General features: G+C 41.6%; 2 protein-coding genes across 2 annotated transcripts in view; both read right to left on the bottom strand.

Annotated features, from left to right (window-relative positions):
• Positions 1–16525, bottom strand: part of TMEM132B (transmembrane protein 132B) — a 1045283-nt gene that overhangs the window by 219175 nt on the left and 809583 nt on the right. The gene's annotated exons all lie outside the window — the stretch shown is intronic.
• LOC138668571 (uncharacterized) lies at positions 869–3747 on the bottom strand. The gene is made up of 2 exons (XM_069756036.1): positions 1946–3747; positions 869–1588 (listed from the first exon to the last, which is right to left on the bottom strand). Exons 1-2 carry the CDS (start codon positions 2354–2356, stop codon positions 1058–1060), a joined length of 942 nt encoding a protein of 313 aa, XP_069612137.1. The 5' UTR covers positions 2357–3747; the 3' UTR covers positions 869–1057.

Raw genomic sequence — 16525 nt, 5'->3', positions numbered from 1 at the left:
GTATATATATATTAGTAGATGTTCACCATATTCTAAAGGTACCTTCACACTCATCGACTCTGCAGCGATACCGACAATGATGTCGATCGCTGTTTGGTCGCTGGAGAGCTGTCACACAGACAGCTCTCCAGCGAGCACCGATCCAGAAGTCCACGGGTAACCAGGGTAAACATCGGGTTACTAAGTGCAGGGCCGCGATTATTAACCCGATGTTTACCCTGGTTACCGTTGTAAATGTTAAAAAAAAATTACAATACATACTTACATTCACGCTGTATAGTCATGTCCCTCGCCTTCAGCTTCCAGCACTGACTCAGCGCCGGGCGTAAAGTACAACGGTGATGTCAACGCTGTGCTTTACTACCGGACGGCGCTCACCAGTCAGTGCGGGAAGCCGAAGGCGAGGGACTTGACCATACAGCGGGAATGTATGTACTGTTTGTTTTTTAAACATTGACAACGGTAACCATGGTAAACATCACGTTACTAAGAGTGGCCCTGCACTTATTAACCCAATGTTTCCCTTGTTTCTTGTGACGACATCGCTGAATCGGCGTTACACATGCTGTGTGTAACGCCGTTTCAGCGATGTCAGCGGGAGATTCAGCAACCACAAAAAGTGCTGTACTTTCCCCAGCGACCAATGATCTCCCAGCATACATTACCGTCACACAACAATTTAGTTAACGATATCGTTGCTACGTCACAAAAAGCAACGATATCGTTAACAATATAGTTATGTGTGACGGTAATGTATTGGGTATTCTAGCATTCGCATGTCCCCGTCGCATATTGCCCAGCAACGTAGTATATTGACCAGCGGCGTCATTTATTGCCAAGCCAAAGAGACACGTAGTACATACACAAATTTAAGAAACCAAAAATTTTATTATTTGTATTAAAAATTTTATTATTTGTTATTTCAATACTTTTTTAATGTTGATGAGGCATAGGGGATTAATGACCGGGTGCCAGGAGGATGCCTGCAGGGGAGAAGGCATAGGGGATTACTTGTGGAGCATCTAAAACACAAGTCTCATTTATTTAAACTACAACACTACAAATTTTGGTAGTAAGTGTCCATCTCACTGTAGTGGTGCGTGGCTATAGGAGGTCCTTGTGATAAGTCACCAAAAGAAGGGGGTGCAGGTGGTGTCCGGAACTGAGAATTATGTGGCCCAGGTCTGCGGACAGGAGTGCTGTGCATGGGCTCCTGTTGGTGTCCCCAATAAAAATGGGCACTGGGCTGACGGACGTCAATGCTCAATGTTGATGTGTCGCATAGTTTTCCTGCGGCTGCCGCGTTCATAACGTCAAACATTATTCTCTCCGCGTGAGATCTTTGGGTATCATCCAGTCTGTTTAAACGTTCCTCAACCAAGGATGCGAATGGGGAGAGTTTGGTTGTGACGTGCTTCGACAAGATGCTGTTGGCCACTGCCAGGAGATCCACAGGTGTGGCTGCTGTTGATTTTCTTTTTCTAGATGGGCGCAGTGGACATGTCTGCTCCTCGACAGACGGGCTACTGGAGGACTGAGGGGACTGGACATTGTTCGCTTCCGTTGTTTCCCGCTGTTGCAGAGGCACCTGCAATTACATGAAAAAGAAAAATTTAAAATAAATAACATACAAACGACTCTGCCACACATCCCTAGAGAGCCCACACCTCCCCAAACACCTCTATGCCCATTGGAACCTATGAGGAACAGTTACCTGGGTTAAAAAACAAAGGGGTTAAAGAGCTGTGCAGAACTACATTGGCCGGCAATACTGTACGAATGTGCGGAACACACAATGTTAATTACGGACACAGGAAGTGGCAGCTGTTATCATCAGGGGGATTAAACATGAACAACGTGACTCACTATTACTGGAAGCCATGCAGTCTCATAAACATACAAGACACACGGCATGCTACAAGAAGGGAAGCTTGGGGCTACTTACATGGTCGTCAGGAGACTCAGGCAGGATATCTTCGGGCGATGGCTCACAAAGGCTAGTCACAGTCTGGCACGGGCGAGGGATTTCTTGGTCTCTAGTGAATGCCATCAGGTCGTAATACCACAGCCTGGGCACATAGACTTCCTCAGTTCCGGCCCCAGACTTCTTAGAATTTTCCACTTTGTTGACCTCTTTTTTGAAAACTGTGCGGAGAGCCTGGATCTTTTTCCTCACAATGTTTTCATCCACGGTCTCTGTGGGATGATACTCCCTGTAGACGGCCACCAGCTTCTCATACGCTTCTCTCTTCATGTAACGGTTGCTATAATCCTTAGATTTTATCTTCCACAAACAGGGCAGGGAGCGGTACATCTCTATGAGTGCCCGAACAAAGTCCTGCTCATTTGTAGACATCTTTAAAAAATAAAAAAATAAAAGTTAAGAAACAGCAAAAAATAAAAGTTTGATGAGCCGTATGCCGTTCCTATTGTTATCAGTCATTTTTTGTATGGGATGGTCCGTGGGACTATTTCCACCATTTAGGGGATGGGATGGGGGCCGTTTGTGTGTTTCCTCATAGCCACCATTTGGGGATGGGATGAGGGCTATTTTTATCCATTTTGAGAGTTGAAAAATTTGTACATTCTATTGGTTGCTATTTTGTCAATGGCCAATTTCATGTTGGTGAAACACACCATACTACAAAATCGTTTGCATTACCACTTAAAAGGGAAATACTACGACGCTAAAGCGTCTTTGGTTATAAACGTGAAAGCTCTAAAAAAATCACTGCTGAGATGTAGTATACATCTATTTCTATACACATAAATTAGTATTGCTGCATGGCAAATGAATACAGCACAAGGATATACTCACCGTAGATGTACTAATTGAGAACGCTGCAGAGTTGAAGATCTACAAACAGGTCGCTCAAAAGTTACAGCCAAGACGCCCACGAGTTGATGGAGAAGGAACACGATGGATTTCGAACCAAGACGCACACGAGATGCTCGTGGATGGCAGAGTACGCACAAGTGATTGAAAAGTTGTAAAGTCGCGGTTTATATTTCGGAACGCAGGTACACATGACCCCGATGTGACCTATCAGCGTTCTCAGTGAGACGTAACAACAAAGCCATTTGAAATATATAACGTTATGGCGTCACCTTTTGTAATGTAATAATGTGATTTAAAGGGGTCTTCTTTTGTAATAGTGATGCATTGTAAATACGCCCTTACGTAAAGTTCACACCTACCTCCTAGGCTGTCGTGACAGTTGGCGTCACCTTTTGTAATGTAATGTAAAGGGGTGCCTTTTTCAATGTAATAATGTGATGTAGGCATCACCTTTTGTCTTTGGAATGCATTTGGGAGTATGGTGATAATTACATTACTATAATAATGTTCACACCATCTCCCAGGCCATTATGACAGATGGCGTCTCCTTTTGTAATTTGTAATATATTGGGATCTTCGAAATAATTGCGTATCTATCTACGAGCGACATTGCTAAATTTAAAGGCGTCTACTTTTGTAATGCATAACGCCTACCTGGCCACAACAAGACGCTGCGACGGCCCCTTTCATCGTTGCTGACGTCGTTGCTTTTCATGTCAAACACAACGATTCAGGCTGATCTAACGACCAAATAAAGTTCTGAACTTTCGGCAACGACTAGCGATGTCACAGCGGGATCCGGATCGCTGCTGCGTGTCAAACACAACGATATCGTTATCCAGGACGCTGCAACGTCATAGATCGTTGTCGTTCTCGTTGCAATATTGCTCAGTGTGAAGGCACCTTTACCCATTCACCCCCGAGCCTGTTTTCACCTTCCTGACCAGGCCAATTTTTTTCAATTCTGACCACTGTCACTTTATGAGGTAATAACTCTGGAACGTTTCAACGAATCCTAGTGATTCTGAGAAAGTTTTTCTCGTGACATATTGTACTTCATGATATTTGTAAAATTTAATTGCTATGACTGTGAAAATATCAGAAATTTGGTGAAATATTGCAACTTTCAAACTGTTAATTTTTATGTCCTTAACTCGGAGAGATGTCACACAAAATAGTTCATAAATAACATTTCCCACATGTTTATTTTACATCAGCACAATTTTATAAACATTTTTTTTTTGTTAGGACGTTATAAGTATTAAAAATTGACTAGGAATTTCTCATTTTTCCAACCAAATTTACAAAGCCATTTTTTTTTAGGTGCCACATCACATTTGAAGTGACTTTGAGGGGTCTGTATGACAGAAAGTACCCAAAAGTGACACTGTTATAAAATCTTCACCCTTCAAGGTGCTCAAAACCACATTCAAGAAATTAACCTTTCAGTTGCTTTTCAAGGCAACGTGGAAGGAAAAAATAAAATGTAATTTTTTTCACAAACAAAATTACTTTAGACCCAAACAAAGATAGGATAACAAAAGAAAATGGACCACAAAATTTGTTGTGCAATTTCTCCTGAATACACCGATACCCCATATGTCTGGGAAAACCACAGTTTGGGTGCATGGCAGAGCTTGAAAGGGAAGGAGCACAGTTTGACTTTTTGAATGCAAAATTTGCTAGAATCAAAGGCGGATGCCATGTCGCATTTGGAGAGCCCCTGATGTGCTTAAACAGTGGAAACCCCTCACAAGTGACCCCATTTTGGAAGCCACACTCCTCAAGGATTTTATCTAGGGTTATAGTGAGCATTTGAACCCACAGGTACGACACAGAATTAGTGTTGAGCACAAGTGCTTGCTACTCCAGTTTGCATCAGGTGTTTGGGCATGCACCAAATATCACTGGTGCTCAAGTAACATGCTCAAGTTCCTGCCCCATATGTTTTGTGGCTGTTAGACACCCCAAAAAGACATACAGACATCCATGATACTCCAATTATACTCGACCACCCAATGCAAACTCGAATAGCGAGCACTTGCGTTGAACACTAGCCATCGCATCGTCATCATTTTTTTACTTTTGAAAAAAAAGCACAATTTTAATTCCAACCCAAACACAACCCTTACCCAAACACATCCCTAACCCAACTCTAACCCCAACCCATACCCTAACACTAACTTCAAAGAATGGAAAAAATTACAATTCTTTTATTTTATAATTTTTTTCTAACTAAGGAGGTGACAAAGGGAGATTTTATTTACTATTTATTTTTATTTTGATCACTGTGATAGTGTATTGCAGTGATCAAAAGGAACCAATAGGAAAAATTCCCTATTGTTGCCGGGTACCTGCTGGCAGATCTCGGCGGGAGCCCTGCGCATGAGTTGGCCATTTTTTTCCAGGAAGAGGGCCTGGGGGGACAGATCAAGAGGGTCCGGAGATGACAGAGGTACCAGCTGGGCTTGGGGGACCCAATTTCTCTCTTCTCTGACATGCTAGATCATATCAGAGGAGAGAAATTAATTTTAAATCTGATTTTTTTGTTTTTTTTGGGGGGATTGCCGTTATTCACTGATTAATGGCAACCACGTGACAGGCGATCATAAAAACCAGCCCTGATCATGTTCTCCAAAGTCTCAGCTACCCCCAGTAGCCAAGACCCCGGAGATTTTCCATCGCTGGGTGGCGCTATACCCTTACTTATCAGCGCCGTTAAAAAGCGGGACTGAGGAATAATTACTATTAACTACTGCCATTAAACGGCATATCAGATGTCATTAACCGCTTTCTGCCATCAGACGGAACAGTATGTTCGATGGCAGAACCCCCGCTTTCATGCGGGCTCCGGAGGTGAGACCGCATCAAAGCCGGGACATATCAGCTGTTTTGAACAGTTGACATGTGCCCGCAATAGGCGTGAGTGGAATCACGGTCCACCCGTTCCTATTAACTAGCTAAATGCCGCTGTCAAACTCTAACAGCTGCATTTAATTAGCACTTCTGGCCATCGGGCCAGAAATGCGAACATCGCTGAACCCCCGTCACGTGATCGGGGGTCAAAGATGCATCAGCATAACAACCAGAGATCTTCTGAAGACCTCTATGGTTGTTGATGCCAGATTGCTGTGAGAGCCACCCTGTGGTCGGTGCTCATAGCAATGCTGTAATTCAACTACATAGGAGCGATCTGAGCATCGCTCCTATGTAGCAAAGCCGATCAGGCTATGTCAGTTTCTAGCCTCCCTTGGAGGCTATTGAAGCATAGCAAAAGTAAAAAAAAGTTTTCAAACAAATGAAAAAAAAAAATATATATAAAAATTCAAATCACTCATAAAAAAAACAAACATACACATATTTGGAATCCCCGCATTCAGAATTGCCCGATCGATCAATAAAAAAAAGGATTAACATGATCGCTAAACGGTGTATTTGCACCAAAATGGTGTCATTAAAAACGTCAGCTTGGCGCACAAAAATAAGTCCTCACCCAACCTGTTATCACAAAAAATGGAGACGCTACAGGTCTTGGAAAAGTGCGCAATTATTTTTTTTTTAGCACAGTAAAACAAAAAACAAGTGTGGAATTGCACTTTTTTTCAATTTCACTGCACAACATGGTAAAACCAATGGTGTCGTTCAAAAGTACAACTCGTCCCGCAAAAAATAAGCCATCCCATGGCCATATTGATGGAAAATTAAAAAAGTTATGGCTCTTGGAAGGAGGGGAGCGAAAAATGAAAATGCAAAGCTGCAAAAAGCTTTGGGGGTTAAGGGGTTAAGGAGTTAATGATCATCATTTTTACTGTCCACACTTAAAGGGAGTATGTCAGCAGGTTTTTGATATGTAATTTAAAAGCAACATGATGTAAGGACAGAGAGCCTGATTTCAGCGATGTGTCACTTACTGGGCTGCTTGTTATAGCTTCATAAATAAAGTCAGTGTTTTTTTATCAGCAGAAGATTATCACTAAAGGACTGGTTGTCTTATGACATGCAGTCCTCTTGCTCCGTGTAACTCAAACTTCAGCACTATTAGCAGCTTTATGCCAATGAAAAGTGTAGAAAGCACCCAATCAGTGATATCGACAGTGTTATACAGAGATAAAAATTTAGAGAGCTGTTTGATCTGCAGCAAAGAAAATAGGGATTTTTTCAAAACTGTAGAAAAGAGATCAGTAAGTGACGTATCGCTAGAATCGGTGCCTCTACCCCTACATCATGCTGCTCTCATGATGCTTAAATAGCAAACACCTGATGACAGATTCCCTTTAACATACATAATTTATAATTTTATTTAATATGGTTTTTCAATGTGCCTATTAAATATGTTGACAGTCAATAAGTTATTCTGAAAAAAAAGCAAGTTGACAACCCTGTGTAGTAAATTGTGAAATTAAATATTCAGAATTGAAATTGTGTAACCTGTAACACCAAATAGTTTATCTGTAAGTAATACGTTGTAATTCTCTATGTCTTAAAGAACTCCTTGTTATACCCCACGCTTGGTCCTGATAAAATAAAAAAAATCTTATACTCACCTCCCGTGCTGGTGCCATTACCGCGGTGTCGGCACTTGCTCACCGACGGGGCTCCCGTGCGATTTGTTGACCTTGGCTCCCAATCAGCACTTGCGTCACTGGCCCCATCTTTGGACAAATTGAACATGATGAGGAAGTCAGGGCTGCAGCTGATCTCTGATTTCCTCTTAATGTTAAATTTGTACGAAGGCGTAAACAGTGACGCCAGCGCTGATTGGGAGTCGTGCACCATTTGTCACAACAACTGCACGAGAGCCCCAGGACCACAAGTGCCAACACCACGGGAACAGTGCGGGCACGGGAGGCGAGTATAAGCTTTTCTATTTTATCAGGGCCAAGCATGGTGTATGAGAAGGGGTTGTTCTAGGTTCTAGTAGTGGACAACCCCTTTAAGCATCTATAAATAACATTATGAGATGTGGAGTAGTATTGAGTCAACTATACACACAAATCAAACCAAAGAAATGAGCCAGAACATATGTTGGTATAAGTGCAACGTGTAAGTATACACCTTCACAATCTGGCCACCTAAAAGACAAAGCCGAAGATAAAAACAAAATGAGCAAATGCCCTACAGAAATCAAAGGAATAAATAGTAATAGTACATTTAAATTAAACAAAATACTCAGTTGACAATGGTTTGATCAAAAAGCGTAAAAGTCATCACACCATGACGTGTACCAAACCGGGACAGTCCTATCTCTGGTATCCATAAATGATATTACAGTAGTGTATGTAGAGCAGCATTGAGGCAACGGTAATCAGCATCATATGAAACAACGAAGACAATAAACTCACAATTTAAAGCCTTTTCATACAAGAGCCTTATTTTGCTCTCAGACCTGTGAATGTCACTTTTTAAGCATCAATTTTGAACCAAGAGGTAACCGAACCGTGGGTCATTTCTAAGACACAGTGGAAACATACTGTAATTGCAATTAGGATTATTTGATATGGAGGTAATGCATTAAACATTTTGTGCCAGAAATCTGCAGTATAAAAGTGGCAACATTTTCTGCATTATTATTTTCCTAAACATTGCTTGTTGCTTGTGCTTGTTACTTGAGTTTTCCGAGCATTCTTGGGTGTTCTCCGAGTATTTTGGGTGTGCTCAGAGATTATGTTTTTGTCTCCGCAGCTGCATGATTTGTGGCTGTTAGACAGCCTGAACTCATGCAGGGATTGCCTGTTTGTTAGGCAATCTCCACATGTATTCAGGCTGTCTAACAGCTGCAAATCATGCAGCTGCGGGGACTCAAACATACAGGTCCTTCTCAAAAAATTAGCATATAGTGTTAAATTTCATTATTTACCATAATGTAATGATTACAATTAAGCTTTCATATATTATAGATTCATTATCCACCAACTGAAATTTGTCAGGTCTTTTATTGTTTTAATACTGATGATTTTGGCATACAACTCCTGATAACCCAAAAAACCTGTCTCAATAAATTAGCATATTTCACCCATCCAATCAAATAAAAGTGTTTTTTAATATCAAACAAAAAAAACAACAAATAATAATGTTCAGTTATGCACTCAATACTTGGTCGGGAATCCTTTGGCAGAAATGACTGCTTCAATGCGGCGTGGCATGGAGGCAATCAGCCTGTGACACTGCTGAGATGTTATGGAGGCCCAGGATGCTTCAATAGCGGCCTTAAGCTCATCCAGAGTGTTGGGTCTTGCGTCTCTCAACTTTCTCTTCACAATATCCCACAGATTCTCTATGGGGTTCAGGTCAGGAGAGTTGGCAGGCCAATTGAGCACAGTAATACCATGGTCAGTAAACCATTTACCAGTGGTTTTGGCACTGTGAGCAGGTGCCAGGTCGTGCTGAAAAATGAAATCTTCATCTCCATAAAGCATTTCAGCCGATGGAAGCATGAAGTGCTCCAAAATCTCCTGATAGCTAGCTGCATTGACCCTGCCCTTGATGAAACACAGTGGACCAACACCAGCAGCTGACATGGCACCCCACACCATCACTGACTGTGGGTACTTGACACTGGACTTCAGGCATTTTGGCATTTCCTTCTCCCCAGTCTTCCTCCAGACTCTGGCACCTTGATTTCCGAATGACATGCAAAATTTGCTTTCATCAGAAAAAAGTACTTGGGACCACTTAGCAACAGTCCAGTGCTGCTTCTCTGTAGCCCAGGTCAGGCGCCTCTGCCGCTGTTTATGGTTCAAAAGTGGCTTTACCTGGGGAATGCGGCACCTGTAGCCCATTTCCTGCACACGCCTGTGCACGGTGGCTCTGGATGTTTCCACACCAGACTCAGTCCACTGCTTCCTCAGGTTCCCCAAGGTCTGGAATCGGTCCTTCTCCACAATCTTCCTCAGGGTCCGGTCTCCTCTTCTCGTTGTACAGCGTTTTCTGCCACATTGTTTCCTTCCAACAGACTTACCATTGAGGTGCCTTGATACAGCACTCTGGGAACAGCCTATTTGTTGAGAAATTTCTTTCTGGGTCTTACCCTCTTGCTTGAGGGTGTCAATGATGGCCTTCTTGACATCTGTCAGGTCGCTAGTCTTACCCATGATGGGGGTTTTGAGTAATGAACCAGGCAGGGAGTTTATAAAAGCCTCAGGTATCTTTTGCATGTGTTTAGAGTTAATTAGTTGATTCAGAAGATTAGGGTAATAGGTCGTTTAGAGAACCTTTTCTTGATATGCTAATTTATTGAGACAGGTTTTTTGGGTTATCAGGAGTTGTATGCCAAAATCATCAGTATTAAAACAATAAAAGACCTGACAAATTTCAGTTGGTGGATAATGAATCTATAATATATGAAAGTTTAATTGTAATCATTACATTATGGTAAATAATGAAATTTAACACTATATGCTAATTTTTTGAGAAGGACCTGTAATCTACGAGCACGCCCAAGATACTTGGAGAACACCCGAGCATGCTTGGAAAACTCGAGCAACGAACATACTCGCTCATTACTAGCAGTCAGTCATTATCTGACAAAGTCATATATCATTTATGCCAAAAATTGGATCAAAATATATTCTGATGCATGGCATAATCAAAAATGTATCCAATTCATTAAGGGACTTTTTCCTATGAATTTAGATTTCAACTGTAAACATATTTTATCTCAAAATTATATTTTGGTTTGGAGTCACTCTTTAGATAAAATAAACCAATTACAAAGTTGATGATTTTATATTATTATTAGGGTCATGTAAATGGGAGAAATTAATTTTTGAGTTCAGCTTGGTACATCGACTGATGCATAAAATGTGAAATTCTGCAACACTTTTCTATACGTTTCGACCAGTGCACTGCTGATGGGCTGATGTGAGAACTGTCAGCAGACAACAGTAAGAGCTGGAATCTTGGATTCTCTGTAGCCATAAAAGCTAATTACAAAACAATCAAAAGATCCTAGTTATTCGATGCTTTAGCCTTTTTGTGCCCTTATTTCCACAACAGTTTGCCAGAGGTTGTCAACATATCAGATTATATCTAGAAAAGCTGATGTTCTGCTACTAGAACCTAGTCCTATATTATAGATTAACATGCTCTAAGTTTATACTATGATGGATGTGGTGTTTTACAGTCTTCAACTGGTTTTAATAACCAAATAATACATAAAAAAATTAAATAAAAAACTACCAAGAGGCGCTTCGCTTCAATATAAAAAACGATTCCAGGTGAATTCACTTTTTTCCCGATAAAAACGGAATTGGATTTTCCAAGCCTGACACACAAATTGAAGAACAAGAAATGTTCTAGGCAGCTAGTATTACTCTGTTGAATAATGCACGTTAATCCAATGTTCATGCAGATACGCAGCCATGTCAAGCATTGGCCTCATGCCGTGTTCAGTTTAAAACCTCCCTATATTCACAGCTTGAGACAGCAGTGGGAGTAGTTTTGGAGCATGATCAGAAATACACCACCATAAAACTGCAAACAAGCAATTTTTGCAGTTCATACAAGTGCCTTCCCCACTGAGGCTGAAGAATAAATATGAAACACGGTATTTGTTTTAGCAATGTATTCTGTACAGCACCTTAGTACAAGCCACATTATACAGTGGGTACGGAAAGTATTCAGACCCCTTTAAGTTTTTCACTCTTTGTTTCATTGCAGCCAATTGGTAAATTCAAAAAAGTTCATTTTTTTTCACATTAACGTACACTCCGCACCCCATCTTGACTAAAAAAAAAACAGAAATGTAGACATTTTTGCATATTTATTAAAAAAGAAAAACTGAAATATCATATGGTCTGAATACTTTCCGTACTCACTGTACATCTGAAAGAAACCTGTCAGGGAAAAAGTAAAGGGAAACTGACAGCTGAGCCCTAATATTAGTGGCTTGTTGGAAAAATTGGCATAATTAAATTAGGAGTATGTGCAAAATTGTATCAGAAAATAAATATAAATGTCGCTAAATAATGGACCAGATAGATCGTCATATGATGGTTTCAAACGCGCATTGGGGTGGACGCACGTACAGTGTGAGCCCCTGGTTCCCCTTGCTGTGCAATCTACTGGTATAATCTTTAGATACTTTCTGTGGGTAGTGTGAGATTTGGGCTATAATACCCTCATTATTATAATGTGCTGAATCTTGTTGCTAATTACTTTCACTAGGGTTGAGCGACTTTTCCTTTTTTCAGGTCGAGTCGGGTTTCACGAAACCCGACTTTCTCAAAAGTTGGGTCGAGTAAAATCGGCCGATCCAATTGAAAAGTCAGGGTCGGGGATCGGCCAAAACTCGAAACCCAATGCAAGTCTATGGGGTTTTTTTTTTTATATTTACTTCATGGCGATATAGCAGAAAAGCCGGTAATTCAATTACCGGCTTTTCATTTCTCCTGCCAAAACCCGACATGATATGAGACATGGTTTACATGCAGTAAACCATGTCATATCCCCCTTTTTTTTTGCATATTCCACACTACTAATGTTAGTAGTGTGTATATGCAAAATTTTGGCGCTCTAGCTCTTAAATTTAAGGGTTAAATCGCGGAAAAAATTGGCGTGGGCTCCCGCGCAATTTTCTCCGCCAGAGTAGTAAAGCCAGTGACTGAGGGCAGATATTAATAGCCTAGAGAGGGTCCATGGTTTTTGCCCCCCCTAGCTAAAAACATCTGCCCCCAGCCACCCCAGAAAAGGCACATCTGGAAGATGCGCCTATTCTGGCACTTGGCCACTCTCTTCCCATTCCCATGTAGCGGTGGGACATGGGGTAAAGAAGGGTTAATGCCACCTTGCTATTGTAAGGTGACATTAAGCCAGATTAATAATGGAGAGACGTCAATTATGACACCTATCCATTATTAATCCATTTGCATTAAATGGTTTAAAAAAACACACACACATTATTAAAAAGTATTTTAATGAAATAGAAACAGGTTGTTTTAATATTTTATTGCTCGCTCAATCCACCTGAAGACCCTCGCTCTGTAACAAATAAAAAATAATAAACCAACAATATCCATACCTTCCGTAGATCTGTAACGTCCCACGTTGTAAATCCATCTGAAGGGGTTAAAATATTTTACAGCCAGGAGCTCTGCTAATGCAGCTGTGCTCGTGGCTGTAAACCCCAGCGAATGAAGGTAATGTAGGTCAATGACCTGTAGTTACCTTCATTTGTGGTGATGCACCCCCTGCTGGATGTCCTCATATGACCTTGAGCCTGGGAACTTTTCCCACGCTCCAGGGACATCCAGCAGGGGGCGCATCACCGCGAATGAAGGTAATGTAGGTCAGTGACCTGTAGTTACCTTCATTCGCGGTGATGCGCCCCCTGCTGGATGTCCTCATATGACCTCGAGCCTGGGAACTTTTCCCACGCTCCAGGGGCATCCAGCAGGGGGCGCATCACCGCGAATGAAGGTAACTACAGGTCATTGACCTACATTACCTTCATTCGCTGGGGTTTACAGCCACGAGCACAGCTGCATTAGCATAGCTCCTGGCTGTAAAATATTTTAACCCCTTCAGATGGAATTACAACGTGGGACGTTACAGATCTACGGAAGGTATGTATATTGTTGGTTTATTATTTTGTATTTGTTACAGAACGAGGGTCTTCACGTGGATTACCTGTATAATAAAATATTAAAACAAACGGTGTGTTTGTTTCATTAAAATACTTTTTAATAATGTGTGTGTGTTTTTTTAACTTTTTCATACAATTGGATTAATAATGGATAGGTGTCATAATTGACGCCTCTCCATTATTAATCTGGCTTAATGTCACCTTACAATAGCAAGGTGGTATTAACCCTTCATTACCCCATATCCCACCGCTACACGGGAATGGGAAGAGAGTGGCCAAGTACCAGAATAGGCGCATCTTACAGATGTGCCTTTTCTGGGGTGGCTGGGGGCAGATGTTTTTAGCCAGGGGGGGGGCAATAACTGTGGACCCTCTCCAGACTATTAATATCTGCCCTCAGTCACTGGCTTTACTACTCTGGCGGAGAAAATTGCGCGGGAGCCCATGCCAATTTTTTCCGCGATTTAACCCTTAAATTTAAGAGCTAGAGCGCCGAAATTTTGCATATACACACTACTAACATTAGTAGTGTGGAATATGCAAAAAAAAGGGGGATATGACATGGTTTACTGTATGTAAACCATGTCTCATATCATGTCGGGTTTTGGCAGGAGAAATGAAAAGCCGGTAATTGAATTACCGGCTTTTCTACTATATCGCCCTGAAGTAAGTATTTATATATATATTAATATATGTGTTTCTATGACATATATATATATATAAAAAATGAAACCCGACTTTGGACTATAGATCGCCGACGGCCGACCCGATCCCAGAGTGGGATCGGGTCAGGTTTCACGAAACCCGACTTTGCTAAAAGTCGGCGACTTTTGAAAAGTGCCGATCTGTTTCGCTCAACCCTAACTTTCACCTTTGTCACACTTCCATTGCTTCCCTATTTATGTACATGCACTTGCACACCATATTACATGGTTTTCAATACAGGGCCATATACTTAGGTACTGTGACTTTGTTATGTCCCTGACATCCTTATAAAGCTCTTTGGTCTTGCCCATGTTGTAGTGGTTAGAGTCTGACTGATTAATTGAGTCTGTGGACAGGAGTCTTTTATAAAGGTAACTATGTAAGACAGCTGTCTTTAATACAGGTAACAAGTTAATTAGGAGTGTCTAACTGGTCTGTAGGAGCCAGAACTCTTAATGGTTGGTAGGGGATCAAATATTTCTCACTGCAAAATGCAAATAAATGTATAGAATTTATACAATGTGATTTTCTGGATTTTATTTTTGATATTCTATCTCTCAAAGGTAAAATTAACCTACTCTTAAAATCATGTTTTTGAATCCGCAAGGGATCAAATACTTATTTCTCCCACTGTATACCGCATTTACTCCATCTGTTTTACCTCTTCTATGTGACACAGCATCATCCACTGCCTGTTGTGCCCTTGCACATTTTGTATATGTTGTGAACCCACGTCCTTTCTTACCTGGTTTTATATCTAATAAAGAATCATTGTATTTTATAACACTGACTATGTGATCATCCTTTTTTTCCCCTCCTCTTTGACAGCTGAGCCCTAATGCAGATTGAGTGTCAGGGTCGGGGGCACGCTTACAGCCACTGCTCTATATTCTCAGAGCAGTGAATGAACCAGCGCCGGCTCTGCACCCGTGACTGAACCCGCTCTCACTGCCCAAAATGACACTGGCTCTGCATTGGAGCTGTCAGTCAGGGCCAGGGGTGCAGTATCAGTCATGGCAGTGGCACGGGTTCAGTCTTCACTGTAAGTATACAGAGCAGTGGCTGTAACTGCACCCCCGGCATTAGAGCTGGCTGTCAGTCAGGGCCAGGGGTGCAGTATCAGTCATGGGGGTGGCGCGGGTTGTCTTCACTGTAAGTATACTGAGCAGTGGCTGTAACTGCACCCCCGGCATTAGGCCTGGCTGTCAGTCAGGGCCAGGGGTGCAGTTACAGTTACCGCTCTGCATTCTCAGAGCAGTGAGTGAACCAGCACCGGCGCCACCGTGTGACTGAAATGGGAACGCTGCTGCAGAGAACAAAGTTAATTTTCTCACAGCAGAGTTAGGCTAAGTGTAGGCGTTGTTCAGCATTATAACGCTATTAACCTGAGGATTAACCTTATATCTCCAGGTTAATAGTGTTTTTTTGGTAACAGGTTCTCTTTAAAGGGAATCTGTCATATTGGATAATGCTATGAACCTGCAGATATAGGGTTAAGAAAAATAATAATGCAGTAAGATGCCCGGCCACAATACTGAAAGGGTGGTGCCCAGGAGAAAATCCTCTTTATTCCTCCTTGGAGCCTCCGGATTTCAATTATGCAGCCTTGCAGATGCAGCTTCAGTCACCGCCTACTATACTGTGAGTGGCAGCTGTCAGCACACCCCGGCACTTTTATTTACATGCAGTGCATTAGTGAAGAATCGGCTATCTGTGAAGGTGCAGAGGAGTGTAGTGGGTGCTGAATAAAGCCGAAATGCCTGTATGATGGAAAGCCAGCGGCTTCCAGGAGAAATAAAGTTAATTTTCTCCCAGGTGCCGCATTTTTAGTACAGCAGAAGTCAGGCATCTTCCTAACCTGCAGAGTAATCCTATATCTGCAGGTTAATAGCATTATTTGATGTGACAGGTTTACTTTAATCTCCTTCACACACTTGTCTTATATAGGTTTTATTTTCCTTGTTCTGAAATTTAAACAACGAAAACAATCTAAAAACCTTCCCTCCAAATCTGTGGTTGCACCTACATTATCTAGTAGTAAGATGTGTAGATGCCTTATTAATACTGATGGCCAATAAGAAATTGGTGTGGAGTTAATCTATATCGTTAAAAAGTTAAGGATGGGATTTCCATCTTATAAATGTTTCTCTGTACTCCAGTAGACATATAACATAAGAAGATTCTGCTCTTGTTGAACTCATGTGAGTAATAATCAAACTTTTCTCTAAAACAGACAGTGGCCGGGGTAAATAAAGGGGGACATCACTAGGTTCACTGTTGTGAATTCTGTGGCAGAGCTCCCTCCTGTGGTCACAAGTGGTACTTCGGCTGATTCTCTCTGTGAGTTTCCGTTGGTGGAGGAGAGTGGTACTGCGGCTTCTGAGTTTCCTTCCTCAGGT

Source organism: Ranitomeya imitator, chromosome 1, assembly GCF_032444005.1.
Source record: "Ranitomeya imitator isolate aRanImi1 chromosome 1, aRanImi1.pri, whole genome shotgun sequence".
Classification (NCBI taxonomy): domain Eukaryota; kingdom Metazoa; phylum Chordata; class Amphibia; order Anura; family Dendrobatidae; genus Ranitomeya; species Ranitomeya imitator.
This window is presented reverse-complemented; position numbering and strand designations above follow the sequence as displayed.